General features: G+C 44.9%; 1 protein-coding gene across 3 annotated transcripts in view; it reads right to left on the reverse strand.

The window, feature by feature from the left end:
* The window catches only part of ABL1 (ABL proto-oncogene 1, non-receptor tyrosine kinase), a 138,558-nt gene that overhangs the window by 38,546 nt on the left and 83,922 nt on the right, over positions 1-16,090 (reverse strand). The window contains exon 1 of one of the 3 annotated variants that reach the window (XM_027966273.3): positions 10,966-11,218. The exons of the other annotated variants lie outside the window; for them this stretch is intronic. Coding sequence (XP_027822074.1) covers positions 10,966-11,044 — 79 coding nt within the window. The 5' untranslated portion in view covers positions 11,045-11,218. Of the gene's footprint in view, positions 1-10,965; positions 11,219-16,090 lie in introns of those variants that run through there. 3 annotated transcript variants of the gene reach the window in all.

The raw sequence follows: 16,090 nt of genomic DNA on the forward strand, positions 1-16,090 counted from the left end.
AGGATCCCAACCTCGTGGGCGTGAGCACACGGCTCTGGCAGACCAGGGCTACACAGGAAATTAAACCAGAGTCATGAATACAGAAATGCTTTTCTTCTCAAAGGCCATCTGACCTCTTCTATCAAACATTCTGCAGCATCTGGATTTGATCAAAGTTACATAATCGGGGGAAGTGGCCTGGAAAACACCTGGAATGGGCAGAACACAGACACCAGCCCAGGGGTGACTATCGATTTAAAGTGTGGATTATTAAAGGGGGACTGTCCCTCACATGGAGACAGATGCTGAGAACTTCATGTGAGGGGATGAGGCCTCTCTGTCAGGAAGGAAAGGGCCTCCCACTGCTTTTTGATTCAACAGGACGTCAGGAAATCCAAGGCAGCCTCTCGATTTTCCTCTCCAGTTCTTGCTCCATTCCACAAATTAATGGCCAAAGCCCAAAGGGAAGTATTGCTCATGCATGCCTCTGGATCGAGACGCTGAAGTGCAGCCACAGTCCAACACCAAAACCTTCCAGTCAATTCCCAATCCAGGCTGATGTCAAAATTGACTCACGACGAATAAATGCCAAGTTCCTTGCTTCATTTCATAGTGAACGATGCTCGTCAACCTTAAAAATCATCACAGCTTACAAGGCCCAAGTTGCAGAATGTACTTAAATCTTTCTTGACTAATACATGAACTTCCTGCCAGTCCCCGGATGGACCCTTAAAGGAGCTCAAAGGATTCATTAAAAAAACGATGCCCAAAATAGCTCCCCTCTTCTGCCAACGGATAAAGAAATCCTTGCATCTATTCTTCTTAAAAATGTTAGTTTAACATTTTCTGCGCCATCCTGAGTCATAGCTTTAAAATATTTAACATTTTTATCTTCAAGAATGCCTCTCACCTCACTGGAAATCTTTTTGTTATTACCATATCCGTCATGAAAAGGTTTCCACTCACCCACAAAACTCAGGAAAAGTCATTAATTAGCCAGTTGAACACCAAGAATGGTGCTATCTAAACGTGCTCCAAAGTTATGGCTCCAACGTGACAACAAACTGAGAAGTCTGTAAGAATGGTGCCGCAGAATTCACTGGAGCTGTGAGTGATTAACTTCCTTGGACAGCATTCGAAGAAAAGCGCTTGGGTCTTTAAAGTATAATTTAAAGATCATTTTATACAAAATAATTCTTTCTTAAAAGTTGTGAGTCACTGATCAAAAATGTTTACAAAAGATTCTCCCATATGGCATGTCTGGTCTAGACTCTCAAGGGCTGCTGCTAAAGCTGCCACTGCCAAGGAGGAGGGGAACAGGGTACTTCAGTCCCAAAGCGGGAGGGGATGGGAGTGGTGGGGAGGAGGTGGGAGGGATACAAGTGAGGAAGGGGTGAAGGGGAGGGAAAGGGAGGCTTCACCTCCAGGAAAGCTTCCCACCTTCTTGTTGGTGATTGTACAAGTTCACGGTTCCTGCCGGAGTCAGATAGCCAGGCTATGTGGCAGTCATTACTGTCCACCTCGTGGCTCTTGGCAGGGGGGGGTGGGGGGGGGGGGGGTGGAGGGGAAAGGGAGGAGGGGAGAGAGGACAGGGCATGTCACACGTGATAAACACCCCCTTCACTTTTGGTCACATTCCATTATTTAAATCCTGGTCGCTTTAGTCTTATTTCCTTTGTGGCCCCTTCAATATGATCCTCCAGTTCAAGGAATCTCTGTAATTTAAAAATCTATAAAACAGATCCTTCAAAAAAGAGGGACGGCTTCGTGTTTTATTTCACACTCGGTTCCAACCGATGAGATCATGCTCAGACTATTCTCAAGTCAGTTTATAACAGTCTGATACAACTTTTTATAATATAAGCCTAGAGGAAAAGGATGATTTCCCACAATCTGAACTCGATGAAAGTCATTTTATCTACATTCTACATGGTCCTTTATTTTGTAATTTACACCCTCACCCAGAGCAGTTAAACCTAAAAAACAAGTTTAGCTGAATAAGGCTTGGCATTAACTTTACACTCTGAACACAATGTGCCCCCAAAACACTGTGTCAGCTGCTGGGGAGCAAGGGTAGGGCAATGAGGTAAGGATGCAAGGAACACAGCCTCTGCTCCTTGATGGAGAAACAACCGTTCAGGGAAATGTACATACCCTCAAAGCAAAAAGTCTAACAGAAGACAAGCGCTGTCCTGTGGATTAATTTTTAAGGACACAGACATGGACTACCAGGAGTTGTGAAGTGGGGAGAACTCAGCAGGGTTAGGAAGGAAGTAGACTCTGAATGAGAGCATGCCCAGCAAGAGAAGCCTGCTTAACACAGGGACCCAAGGTCAGCCTGACACATCAAGCCTACTCAGGGAGGGGGCTTCACCTCTGCTGTGCTGTGAGCCCTCTGCTGATGCCCAGGAACTCCTCAGAATAAAGTCTGCAAACACATCAAATAAACATGGAGCAATGAAGAGAACAACTGTACTCAAACAGTCCTCAAAGTATCTTTTGAAAGTAATCTGTAATACAGTGTTTCTTTACTATGCATTAAATATACGCTCCTTTATTAACACATTAAATTGCAAGCTCCAGCAGTAGCTGTCCTTTCAAAGCAGCGATGAATTTAGGTAATAATCACAATTGTTATATGATATGAAAATATCTGAGTTCTACTGCTGGCAAAGTCACAAGCACTGCTAATATTACTGTGGTTTGTTACATACATTTGTAAAAAGAAAAAGATAAAACACTAATTTTCAGTTAGCACTTAGTGAAATAAAGTCTTAAATACTGTTCTATCCAAGGACATGGAGCCTCTGAATGTCATCCCAGACCCCAAGGGCCTTGCAGGTTCATGTCTACTGACATAGTTCAGCAGAACCCAGCAACCGGACAAGAGACAGGCCTAGAAAGGGGGTCGCTGTAAGTTCCTGTGAAGTCCAGATTATGCAAGTTTCTTTCTTTTTAAGTAAAAAGAACTAATAATTTTCTTTCCATTACTTCCCATTTAGGGGTGTTATAGGCAATAAATTAGATGGGCTTCCAGAGAAATCCCTTTTAAAAAATTAAAAAAGTTTTTTAACAAGTTACTTAAATTGGCCCAAGGTGTAACTATTGCTGAGAACCTTTTTATATTGTGATACTCCTAGGCAGTCAATTTTAGAAAACAGAATTTTCCATCCTAACCTCTGTCCAGATAGGCAGTTCGGATACTAACTCTTCTGAAGATACACAGTCCCGTCCCCCTTGGCTCAACCAGAAAGTAAAAACAAAACAACGGAATTTCGTGTCACTTTCTAAGAATCTACTGTCAATGAAGTCTATGATGACTAAAAATGGAGTACAAGGACCGACATATAAGACTTTACTACCTTCACGTCATTCTGAACTCAACATTCACACCCCTCTCCCTCTCAATCCAGTCAGCGCACACCCACAGCCTGGCCACTTTTCCTCCCAAATCTCTCAGCAAGCCTGTACTTTCCACACCCTCGACTGGTTCCCAGCTTTGATCCGACCCCTCGTTCCACCTCCGCACTGCCACCAGAGCGGTCTTCCTAAAAAAAGGCAGATCTGACCCAAGTCGCTCTTCTGTTAAAATCCACCAAGATGGCCGCCGGCCGAGAAGCCGAAGAGAAAGCTTGGGAGGCGGCCCTACCTGTGGGCCTCGGTCACGTTTACTGGCGCGGTCAGCTGAGGCGATGTGAGGAACAGGGCTATCCTGTGCCTCACGGGGAAGCTGGCAGTTGGCCCGACAATGTAGGAGACACTGTTCCCCCAGACACCGGCGGGGGCTGTTGCTGCCGCCACCTCTGCGGGAGGAGCCCGAGCTCCAGAAGGACCATCTCCCCCGCAGGACGCTTGCTCTTCCTTCAGCCTCCTCCCATATGCCCCTGTGGGCTCCCCATTGCTGCCTCAGCGGTGAGCACCTTGGCCAGGGCCAGTCACTGCCCCTGGAATGCCTAGCCCCTCCTCATCCTCCCGCCGCACCATCTCCAGGAAACCTCTGACTGGTCCTTCTGCCCCCCCCCCCCCTCACCTCTGGCTGATTACTTCCGGTTCGCCTCACACTCGGGAAGGACCTGATGTCCGTAAGGGCGCCGTGAGGAATCTGCCCCCATGTCCCTCGTGGGACACTAAGCCTGGGCTCCAGGGTGGACAAGGCTTGTTCAAATCACAGCCCACCATGTCTTTAAGATATTAATTTCTGAGCCTCATTTTCTCAACTGCACAATGGCTTCAAAACCGAGTCGGGCCGTCAGGCGGGGTCAAGGCATACTTGCTGGTGGAGACGTTCTCCGCACCCATGCGGGCATGGAGCCTGGCACCAGGGCACCGCAACAAAGGGTAATCATCCCTTCTCTTATTGTTACCACAATAATGTAAATTCCTCTGGGGCAGAGATGGAGCGTTCTTCTCACAGTCTTCAGTTTCCCTGCCTAATACAATATATGACTCAGCCCTGCTCAGGGTTTCTTAGAATGAACTCAGTTGTAAGAAAATCCTGCGTTTGTCATGACTGAAGAGTGCACCTTAATGACCTGTCAACCTTAAGTAAGAACAGCAGAAGTGGCAGACGGGAAAGATGAGAAGCAAATGCAACCCAACCAGGAAAACTTAGCAAGATTTAGGAAATACAGTAACTTTTTAAATGGAATGTACACCACAGCCAAGAACCTAAAACAAGGTGTAGCATGAAAGTACCTTTCTCTGTGCTTTCAAAAGAAACAGGATTCATTACTGTCTCCTAACAGGCCGAGATGCCTCCACAGACTTCTTGTTTGTGAGGGAAGAAAGGGTTAGGACTGGCCCAGAGTCAAAGTGGCCACAGTGAGCCCACTAACCTTAAAAGCCTTTTTATTCTGTCACAGGCCATTTGCAACAGACTGAAAGCCGCCTCCTCCTCTGCCTGCCAGGCTTGGAAGGGTATGTAAGCCCTCATTTCGCATTTCCTATTTTCTGTTAGAGCATCATTAAGGCTCCTGGGTCACTTAGACCCAAGTGAAGTGAAGAGGCTGCCCAATGGAAGGCAATTTCCCTAGAACGTCGTCTCATCGGGCATTACTATTGGAATAACCTTAATTGGAGTCAATCCTAAAGGAAATCAACCCTGACTATTCACTGGAAGGACTGATACTGAAGCTCCAATACTTTGGCCACCGGATGCAAACAGCCGACTCATTGGAAAAGACCTGATGCTTGGAAAGATTGAAGGCAAAAGGAGAAGAGGGTGACAGAGGATGAGGCGGCTGGATGGCATCACTGACTCAGTGGACATGAATCTGAGCTAACTCCGGGAGACAATGAAGAACAGGGAAGCCTGGTGTGCTGCAGTCTGTGGGGCTACAGAGTGGAACTCGACTTAGGCAACAACAAAAACTGGAGTAACCGAATGTAACCCCAATAAAGGTATTTTGTCTCCAAAACACAATGGTCAACTCTATTTATTCATGGCCCATCTTTAAGTTAAATTTTAAGGTTAAGGTATTCAGTGTATAGCGCTGTTGGCTAAATTTGAGGACTGATAAGACTGATAGGGATTAGGTAGAATTTAAGAGTAATAAGGCTGAAGTTTATGCAACTGAATGTAAGGGAACAACAGCTAGTACTTATTGATCCCTGCTGAGTGCCAGCACTGTGCCAAGCACTTTATCTGCACGAAATCCCCACAACCCATTGAGTAGCCTCTATTATGAGCGTACTCGAGAGTGCAGGAAATGGAAGCAGATGTGAAGCGCCTCACGTGCTCTCTCTCCAGGAATCCCTCCATCGGCTACCTGTCTCTCAGTCTCACTCAGTCTCAGCGTTGCTCTCTCGTGATCTGGCTCTTTCTTTTCTGGCTCTTTCTTTTCCTTCTCCACTTGGGCCTCTCTTGTTCCCCTCCCCCGCCCTCCCTCTGGCCCTGTCCTAGCCCTAACCGCCCCCTTCGCTCTCATCTTTGGTTTCCGCCTCTCCTGTCTCAACTTGTCTTCTTGCCTTTGTCTCCTAGTCTGTACCTCCTCCTCCTTCTGTCTGTCTGCTCTATCACCACCACCTAACACAGACAGTATATAACAAAGCATCGAAGGTGTGGATTAAGACAGAAGCATTCGAAAGCCAATTTCAGAGAATAACAACTGTCAGTATCTGAGGACAAAGTTAAGTCTCTCAGAAGTCAGCAGCTAACAAGCTATTTTTCCAAACAGCTTTGGAACTTCACTAGGCAAGAAACAAGACTGACCATAAGTGATAACTATTAAAGATGGACAGGAGTACAAGGGACTTCACTATGCTGTCTGCTTTTGTTACAGGTTTAAAATTTTTCCACTAAAAAAAGAGTAAAAAACACGAAAATTCCCTGGTGGTCCAGTGGTTAGGATTCTGCACTCTCAATGCCAGATCATCATTACGGAGGAAAAGTTAAATTCTTTCAATGTCTCATCTGATCTTTGGTTCTTGGTTCCATATACTTCTGGTTTTATTTTTTCCAGTTTTATTGAGATGGAATTGACATACCTCATTGTCTAAATTTAAGGTGTACAACATAATGAGTTGATATGTGCACATTTATGAAATGATTACCACAGGGAGTCTAGTTAACATCCATCAGTTACAAATGACTTTTCTTGTGAGGAGAACGTAGATCTACTCTCTAAGTCATTTTCAAATATACAATATACCATTATTAACTATGGTCACCATCCTGTACAATGTTATGCATTTTTAAAACCTATCCATCAATAATTTTTCCTGTTTCTATTTCAGATCAGTGATTACACTGATAAAATTGTGGCCTGATTTTACAATAAGGTAATAAGTAGTATGAAGTTTTCAGTTTTCACATGTTTGGAGCTGTGGAAATGCATCTCTAGAGATGAGAAATAAGATGCCAACTATGGCATCTCTTCCTGCCAACAGGATTTTTCTTTCACAATTAAAATATTCACCATGGGAGTAAGAAAGGGTCAGAGGAAGAGAAGATACTCTTCCTTAAAACCAAGGACAGGAAGTATTAATTATAGGCATCAAAGCAAACTTGGAAACAAATTGTTTTTTTAACAAGAAAAACTATGGGTGGGTTTAGTTCAAATTCTATCATCACACTTCAGCCATTACAGCAATTGGCAATGCCAACATTTTAGACCATGAAATATTTAACAACAGCTAACATTTGCTAACATCTTGCTGTGTGCTAAACAGTTTAAATGAAATGTCTGATGTGAATCTCCCAACTCAAGAAGGCAGGGACTACGATGAGCCTTATTAGAAATGAGAACACCGAGGCTCAGAGAGCAACATGCCACAGTCACTTCACTGGCAGGATGGCTGACATCCGGGCCAGGCGGGCTGGCTTGGGAGTTGTGTGCTTCCCAGGAGAACAGGACCTTGGCAACATTCTAGCCATAATACTGCCTGGATTTAAGGACATCCCAAAGGAGCCTCACATCAGTATAAATACATACACTTAGCACTTCATTGGTCTCAAAGCTTTCCTGTGACTCATCTCCTGGATCCTCAGAAACAATCCTTGAAGGTGGGCTGGCCAGAGAATGTTTGTTCTCTCGGTCTTGGAGGTAAGAAGGCAGAAGAGTTGAGACATGAAGAAAACTTGGGTTCGCCTGACTCCATATTCAAATGTTTTTCCTACCCAACTGAACTGGGGCCCTTCTTCCTCCTCCTCTCTAGAAACCTCATAGTGTCAGTATGAGAATGAAGTGAGGATGTCTATGAAGTGCTTGGTGCCAAAGAACTGTCACCTCATTGATGCTCAACAATGTCAATGTAACCCTCAAATGAAAAGGACTGACTGGCTTTCTATTTGGTTACAGAAAGAGCTTCAGATTTTTCTTTGTTACTAAACAAGGGAAGTATTTGATGACCTCAGAAGAGAGTATTTAGAAAGAGAGCATGAGCTTCTGTGAGGCAGGAGTTCTAAAAGTGTATCTGTGTGGCTGGCACCACACAAAGCCTCCACCAGAAAGCTAACTGCTGAATAGAAGCGTTTCAAAGTGGGCCCTTAAAATAAGTGCTGACAGTTCACAAAGAGTTCACTTCACAGAACACGTCCACATGTAAGATTCATGCACAGTGTACGCAAACACAAACACACGAACAAGTCAAAGTAAACTGGGGGGGGGGCAGGGAGAATTCAATTGGCGAATGTTCATGATTCTTTCACACCTCTAGGAGAGAGAAGAAACTAATCAGAAACTTCGTGTTTGAAGTAGACCTAAGATCGTAAAGTTCAATATGGCCATAAAGGACAGATATACCTATAAACATACATTTTTGCAAAGCTGGAACATGGACGTTAAATGCTATAAATGCCTATATATGCATAAAATGTTTCTAGAAGGATACACAAGAAACTCAAGTGAGGTTTCTGGATGAAGAACAGAATTTCTTCTCACTAACCTTTAAGAATTTTTTAATGATGTACAGCTATTCTGATAAGTATTTAAACATTTTAAATTTTACTGCTAAAAGTAGTCATTTTTAATCAGTATTAGAAAGAAAAAAAAAATCCCTGTTTCAGGCTTTAGAGTGTTTCTGAAGATACTATTTTAACATCCACAGAGAGTTCCAAAAGAGATGAACAGTCATAGCTGGTAAAGCATATAGTGGCTAAATCTGGGCTCTTTGGGGCCAGACAGTAAGGGTTCACGTCCTGGCACCACCACTTGTGGGCTCTGTGACCTTAGACGAGCTTTCTAACTTTCAGATGCATCAAGTTTTCTTCATCTATAAAATGGAAGGAACCAAAGGGCTATCATGAGAAATAAGCAAATAAAATCACATAGTATGCTCAAACAGTGCTTAGAATACAGTAAGCATTTAATAATTGTTGCTTTAGCATCTAGGCCTAAATCGAAATAGATGCATGATCAAGTTGCATATATGGCTGAACTTACTCTCAATGGAAAACTTGATCATATTCGATTTTCTTGGGCACCTGGGACACCTGGGCTCCCAGTGTGTGTCAATAAACACTGACTGATTTAGGATGTCGGTAAAAACAAAAAGGCTGGATTACTTATCCAGATGTTAGAAATATTTTTCCCAAGCAGCTAACAGCACATCCAGTCTTTAAGAAAAGATCACTTAGGTCTGTTAAATTCCTTCAACTACAAAACAATGATTTCATTTACCTTCTCCAATTAAACTTAACAATGAAAGAAGGAAAACTCAGTAACAGAAAAGAATTCCTAGAGTGATACTTTCCTAGATGGAGACTTAATGCCAGGTAGTCTGCTGTAATCAGAATTTTTTTTTTAAACTTGAGAGTCAACGTCATTTCAAGACACATCAGATTTTGTAAACCCTCGCCTCCAAAAAAAAAAAACAAACAAACCCAAAACCCATAATTAAACCATCCAGGTAAGAACTAAATCTACTGTTTACCTCCAGGGAATACAAAACAATGTCACAACAATGCTGCAACCTAAACCTTCCTCCATCTCTGCGGCTACAAAAGTCCATTCATCTACTCTGCCTGAAGCATCATCTGCAAAATGGATGGTGATGCCTAACACTAACTCGTTACAGATGTAAATGAGAATGTGCTCAGAATTCTGAGCAACTTGGAAAATAAGCAACATATTAACTGAAGATGATTTTGGCGGCTCACATGCCAACTTCTAGGGACAAATAAACCATTTTCTCCCTCTAAACGCTAGATCTTGTGAGCCCACTCCATCTAGTTGCGCCTTCTCCCAGGCGGCCAATATACACGTCTCATGGCAAGAAGGGACAACTGATTTCGTCTGTACCACTGGTGTTTATGGTTTGAGCTGCGCTTGTGACTTCATGCAGACCCTTGGGTCAAAAAGTTGGAGAGAAAAGAAAAGTAGGTGAGACAATGAACAAGGCCTCCTGTTCATTTCTCCTTCATTTTAAAGAGAAAAACGTTACAACTCCGATGGCACTCCAGCAGCCGGAATTCTACTTGTTCTAAAAGGAGCTTTACATTTCTACTCCTGTTTTAAGTCCTAAATAAAAAGGACAGACAAATGCAAGCAGATTTACATCCCTAAAGTACAATTAACTTTTCTGCTGAAAGCCAATAGTCTGGGGCTACGAGTCCTCAAGTCAGATAAATTTCCGCTTCATCCTGAAGCTACAAAATGAAGGCCACTCATCATAGTCAGTTGTTTTTTTTTTTTTTCCAGTTGTCACCTTACCAGGACAGAAAACAAAGACACACAGGAAAAGGGAAAAAGGGGCGGGGGGGTGGGGGGATTAGAGAAGAAAAGGGGAGTAGAATGGGAAGAGGGCAAAAGTGAACCGCCCGGGCTCTGAGGCTTTACGAAAGGAACTTAACACGAGCTGACCCTCCTCCAAGTGCCCTGGACTCATTCAAAATCTTCCTAAAATGCGGTGAAACTTCTCTTTTCTCCCCGCAGAAGTCTTAAGAATTCTTACGACCTCTTCGTGGTCCGTAGATAAGATGGAGAGAGTGTGTGTGTGTGTTGGGGGGGGGGGGGGGAGGAATGGTGTAGAAAGATCACTTCAAATTCTGTATCCATAAATGGTAGAGCCGTGTTCCCTTTTGTCCACGAGACTTTAATGAAAATCGTCTGTTTCACAAACACGGGTCGACCTTTTGGACGCGTAATTCCCAATTAGCAGTGGAAATTCCACGACGTGGGCTCACGAGGCCCTTTGGGCCTTGTACGCTTCGCGTTCTCAAACTTTCTCGGGGAGACCCCGCAGGCGTGAGGGCCCCGCGACTCGGCCCTCCCGGTGTGGGCTCCTCCGACACCCTGGGGTTAGTGCGCGCGGGGGTGGGGTGGGCTGGAGGGGGCCCGGCGCCCCGCACCCTCCGCGCTGGCGGCGGCGCCCAGGGGCGGGCGAAGGAAGCGGAGAGCGGGAGAGGGCGAAGGAGGAAGGCAGAGGGGAGAGGGGGAGAGGGCGGGCGCCGAGGGAGCGCGCGCGCGCGGCCGGGCGAGGCCTAGGAAGGCAGGCCGGCCAGGCGGCGGACACGCGGCCATCCTCGGCCCGTTCCCCCGAGCTCACCTTCCAGGTAGCAGCTGGAGGAGGACGAGAGCCCCTTCTTGGATTTGCAGCCCACCAACTTCAGGCAGATCTCCAACATCTTGGCGCGCCGGAGGCGTCGGGGAGCCCGCGCCCCGGGCTGCCCTCCGCGGCGGGCTCAGGCCCGGCTCGCCCCGCGCGCCGCCCCGGGCCCCCGCGGCCCGGCCATGCCGCCTGCCCCGCCGCCCCGCGCCCGCGGCCGCTCCCGGTCTCGGCTCCGGACGCGCCTGTTAACAAAGGGGCCCCGAGCCCGGCCCCGCGAGGCCCGCCCCCGCCGCCTTAACCCTCTGCGCGCCGCGCCCGCACCCAAGGGCTGCCCCGTGTTCCGCCCCGCCCGGGCTTCCGTCCAAAACCGACGCCTCGCGGGTTTCGACGTTAAGGAAAGCGGGGGGATGGCGATTTTAAGCGCGGCACGTCTTGGTTCTCCGAGTTTCGAAGTACTGTCCTGACGCCCCAAGAAAAGACACCAGCAACTATGGCAGGCAAGTCGGGGGAGGGCGGGCCTGCTCAGCATCACTTTTAGGAACCTCCTGCATCTCTGGGAGGAGGTCCCACCCCCCAACCCCCAACTGCACCGCTGAAGGCCGAGCGAGTTGCACCGGGCGCGGTGCCCCGGCCAACCCCGTGTCCCCTGACTGTTGGTGAATAAGGCAGATTCCTCTGCAGTTATCAATACTGGTCTCATTTCTATTCGGTGAGCTTACTGTGATTAAGGCCAACTCAGTGGGTGTCTGAGGAGTGAGTAATCAGAGAGCTGCAACCCGCAGTACTACGCAAGTTTGCAACACATTTGTCAAGTCATACATCCAGACCAGGAGACAAAGGAGACGTGTGAGGTCAAACACAATGTCTGATTATTAATAAAGAGAGTTTAGTCTCCCCCTGATGAGGGGCATGGCCTGCACCCCTTCTTTAAGAAGCCTCATTTTTCTTTCTCTTGTTTGGTGTGTGCCATCGGGGGAGGGGAAAACATTATTTAAAACCCATTTCCCCCCTGGAGAAGGGATAAGGCTACCCACTCCAGTGTTCTGTCCTGGAGAATCCCATGGGCTGTATAGAATCAGACACGACTGAGCTACTTTCACTCACTGCTGTGCTTGGCTCCAATAGACAATATCATCACATATAACAACATAAAAAATAACAATACCGTGTGACTTGGCACCAAACGGGAAATCTACATCAGTGGAATACGAATCCAGACATACCAAATAATTTAACAAAATTGGAAACGTTTCAGTAAGTATAGGAAGGAGAAGTTGTTTAAACAGTGTTAGATAACTAAATTGCAACAGGAGAAAAATCAAGTTAGTATACATCATAGCGTCCAGGAATACTAAGAGCTGAGGGGTACTGAGATTCTACTACGAGTCAGACTCCTGTGAGAAACACCGTCCAGTCATTACCTGTGCACAACTATTCTGTACAGAAAACAGAATTCATCCTGATTCTTCAGGTGAAAATCTGAAATTCAGACGAGTCAAACACCTTGCCCAAAGTCTGAGCTGGACTACCCCCAGGTCTGCCTGGCTCCAAGGATCAGGCTCCTAACCAGTGGATTATGCAGTCCCTTCTCACCAAAAATAAATCCCAAGTAAATTAAAGCTACATATATCTTTATCTTTGGCTAAATAACTAAGGTTACCATGCTACAGTCATCAGTCCCAGAGGCAAAGCTGTGGTCCAACCTATCCTGTAATGACAAAAATCTGGGTATGTTCACTATACTAGGAATGGCTAAGTAACAAGACCTTCACTCAGGTCTGCCAAAACCTGACAGTTCAAGGTTGGACCAGATGTGACTAGTGTGTATCACAGTGTTTCTCAGCCGCATTAATTTTTCAGAGATGTCCTGTCAAATTCTGATTCATATACAAAATGTCTAAGTGACCTGTGGTTTGTGTTGTGGTACCAGGTCAGACCTCATGAGCAGCTAAGAAGACACAGCACTTCCCATTGCCTGGAGACACAGGGCCACAGGGCTATGAGGTGACAAGTGACTGTGGATGCCATCTATTGATAGATGCTGGGAGACACTATCATTCTGTCAAACAGCCCGTATATAATGACGGCCAACTGTTACTTGAACCTTTCAACCTCCAAGTATAATGCCAAAAATAAAATCCCAAAGGGTGCCACCAATACAAATAAGCTGAAAACTACTGTGTTGGTACCTTTTAGAAAGTTCAAGGGCTTTGGATCAGACTATAATAAAGTCAGTCAATATATAGCATTTCAGATGTAATGTGATGGGCTATATTCAAATAGGCACCTTAATGAGAAGAACAGTGGGCATTTTTGCAATTTTAACCATATCCTTGAATTCTATCAATTAAAACAGGTCCAGATATTTGCATGTGCTATATTTTATATTAAGATGTAAGTTTATTTTAAAAAGTTAATGACTATTACTAATATTCTGCTCTTGAGTCTAAAATGAACTTATCCCTTTAAAACATCTTAAAATGAGTAATGCTTATAAACTGTGTCCAGATCTTTTAAAATAGTTATAAAACCATACATCAACAGGTCTGGGAAAACACTGAATTCGCAGCAATGAACACTGAAAATATTGCCAAGCTCCCCACTACCAAATTAAACTACGACTATTCTTTCCAGATCTAAGTTTTGATGCTTTTGAAACTCACTCACAAGTACAAAAACCATTCTGCTACAAGCAGATAGGAGAGCTCCAGTCTACTTACTAGAACAGAAGCCCAAGAAGCATTCCTCTAAGTAATCTTAAGCCTAAAGGCCATTAACTTTTTTTTTTTTTTTTAAAGGAAAACAAATCTAAAAGATTGTGAAGTAACTTGTTTGCTACATTGTACTCAGTTTGGGAAAGGAATAACCTTTTAATATGTGCCAGGCACAAACCTTCCAACAATCCTATAGATTTTCTATAGTTTAACTCCATTTCACAGGTAAGGAAACTGAGGGGTAAGCAGGCACAGGGACAGGTTAACAGTCTGTCCAGGTTCACATAGTTAGGAATTAGTAAGGTCTAAAGCCCTTGAACTTTCCAAAATGGACATAATTTGTAATTTAAGTGAAAGGTGGATAATTGTAGCAAAGCCAGAGGATGAAATAAAAATTATTAACTATTGAAAAATGTCTTGAAACAGCTGATGGAATTAGAACTATTTAAGAATATTTTAAAATGTATTCAGAATAATGAGAAAGAATAAAGGTCCTTCAGTTCAGTTCAGTTCAGCTGGTCAGTCGTGTCCGACTCTTTGCTTACTTACATTAAAATATGTGATCTGCGCTGTGTTTCTAAAAGCACGGTCCATGGACAACCTATTTTGAATTGCCTGGGATGCTTGTTTAAAATGCAGACTCTTGCTCTCCAGTCTAGACTTAACACAATCCGAATATAAGGAATGGTGGTATCTTAACATGATCTGAAGATGATGTGCGTGCATACATAAGTCTGACAACCATTGTTTTGGAAGAAGGAAGAGCTCCTCCTTGTTTTCCCTGGAAATAGGACAAACAGGGATGGATATTTCTAAAATTTATTCATCTGAAAGCAGTTTCTGCATTTAAGAAATTGTATAACTCTAAAACAAGTTACTTTGTCAACAAAGGTCCATCTAGACAAGGCTATGGTTTTTCCAGTGGTCATGTACGGATGTGAAGAGTTGGACTGTGAAGAAAGCTGAGCACTGAAGAATTGATGCTTTTGAACTGTCGTGTTGCAGAAGACTCTTGAGAGTCCCTTGGACTGCAAGGAGATCCAACCAGTCCATTCTAAAGGAGATCAGTCCTGGGTGTTCATTGGAAGGACTGATGCTGAAACTCCAATACTTTGGCCACCTCATGCGAAGAGTTGACTCACTGGAAAAGACTCTGATGCTGGGAGGGATTGGGGGCAGGAGGAGAAGGGGACGACAGAGGATGAGATGGCTGGATGGCATCACCGACTCGAGGGACATGAGTTTGAGTGAGCTCTGGGAGGTGGTGATGGACAGGGAGGCCTGGCGTGCTGCGATTCATGGGGTCGAAAAGAGTAGGACACGACTGAGCAACTGAACTGAACTGAACTGAAAACAAGTTACCAAAAGAGGACTTTTCTCTGAAAATTTTGGATAAAGAATGAACTTTTTTAAAGTCTGGAGTTCAGTCCTTTTTTTTTCCTAAAGTAGTTGCTGGGGGCAGGGCGTGGATAGGAAAGGGCCCACCACAGAAGTTGCTCCAGGGAAGAAAGCAGGATATGGATGCTGGAGGCGGGATGTGGAAGCTCTACCTGGGAGCAGCAGGATGGCGGTAGGGATTTAAGGGAGACATGAAATCTGATATGGTGCCTGCTTTGGGACCCCCAGGACCAAATGATCCCAGATCTGACTGATCCCTTCCCTGTTTCCAGCCCAGTTAATAACTTTAGGAGGAAAGAGCAAAGATCTTGAGGTATGTACATGCTTGCTATTTCACTATTTCACATGCCAACAGAGACTACATCCTCTGATGTGCAGACACTGTCCAGTGAGAGCCTGCCAGGCTCCCAAGTGATGGGTCCAATCCACAGGAAAATGTGGCTTAGAAGAACATATCAACCATACCTACTTTTGCCCCTAAATAAAGGGCATGCATGCATCTCTTTAAGTATCATAGATTTTCAGTGAGATAACACTGTTTATTGGTCAAGTGTCACAAAGGTCCAGGTACTCTGGTGTGGGGGAACCAGGTGAGACGGGAGGCCATGCAGTGAGGCTGAAAGAGCTATGACATCACACGACCTTATTCTCAGTCTCAGATTTTCCACTCACTGTGGTGGCAAAGCCAAGTCACTCAGTTTTCTAGTCTGTAAAACTGTGGGGTGGTCTTAAGAGGAGCCATCTCGCTGGGTGATGAAAATTAGAAATAGTGTATGAAAAGTGCCCCATGCAGAGAAGGTGCTCAGTGAACAGTATTTTTATTTCCAAAAGAGGACTCTTACTGTATCAGGTGATGTTCTGTGTTCCTGCCTAAGTCTTACTGGGACCAAGTCAAGAGCTAAAATTAACAAATGTGATACGTGAAAATGATTCCAGAAAACACAGTCCAAGGGAGTGAAAGCAGTCTGGAGGTTTTCCAAGGGACAAGGAAATCAACTTATTTTATTAAG

Source organism: Ovis aries, chromosome 3 (genome assembly GCF_016772045.2).
Source record: "Ovis aries strain OAR_USU_Benz2616 breed Rambouillet chromosome 3, ARS-UI_Ramb_v3.0, whole genome shotgun sequence".
NCBI lineage: Eukaryota > Metazoa > Chordata > Mammalia > Artiodactyla > Bovidae > Ovis > Ovis aries.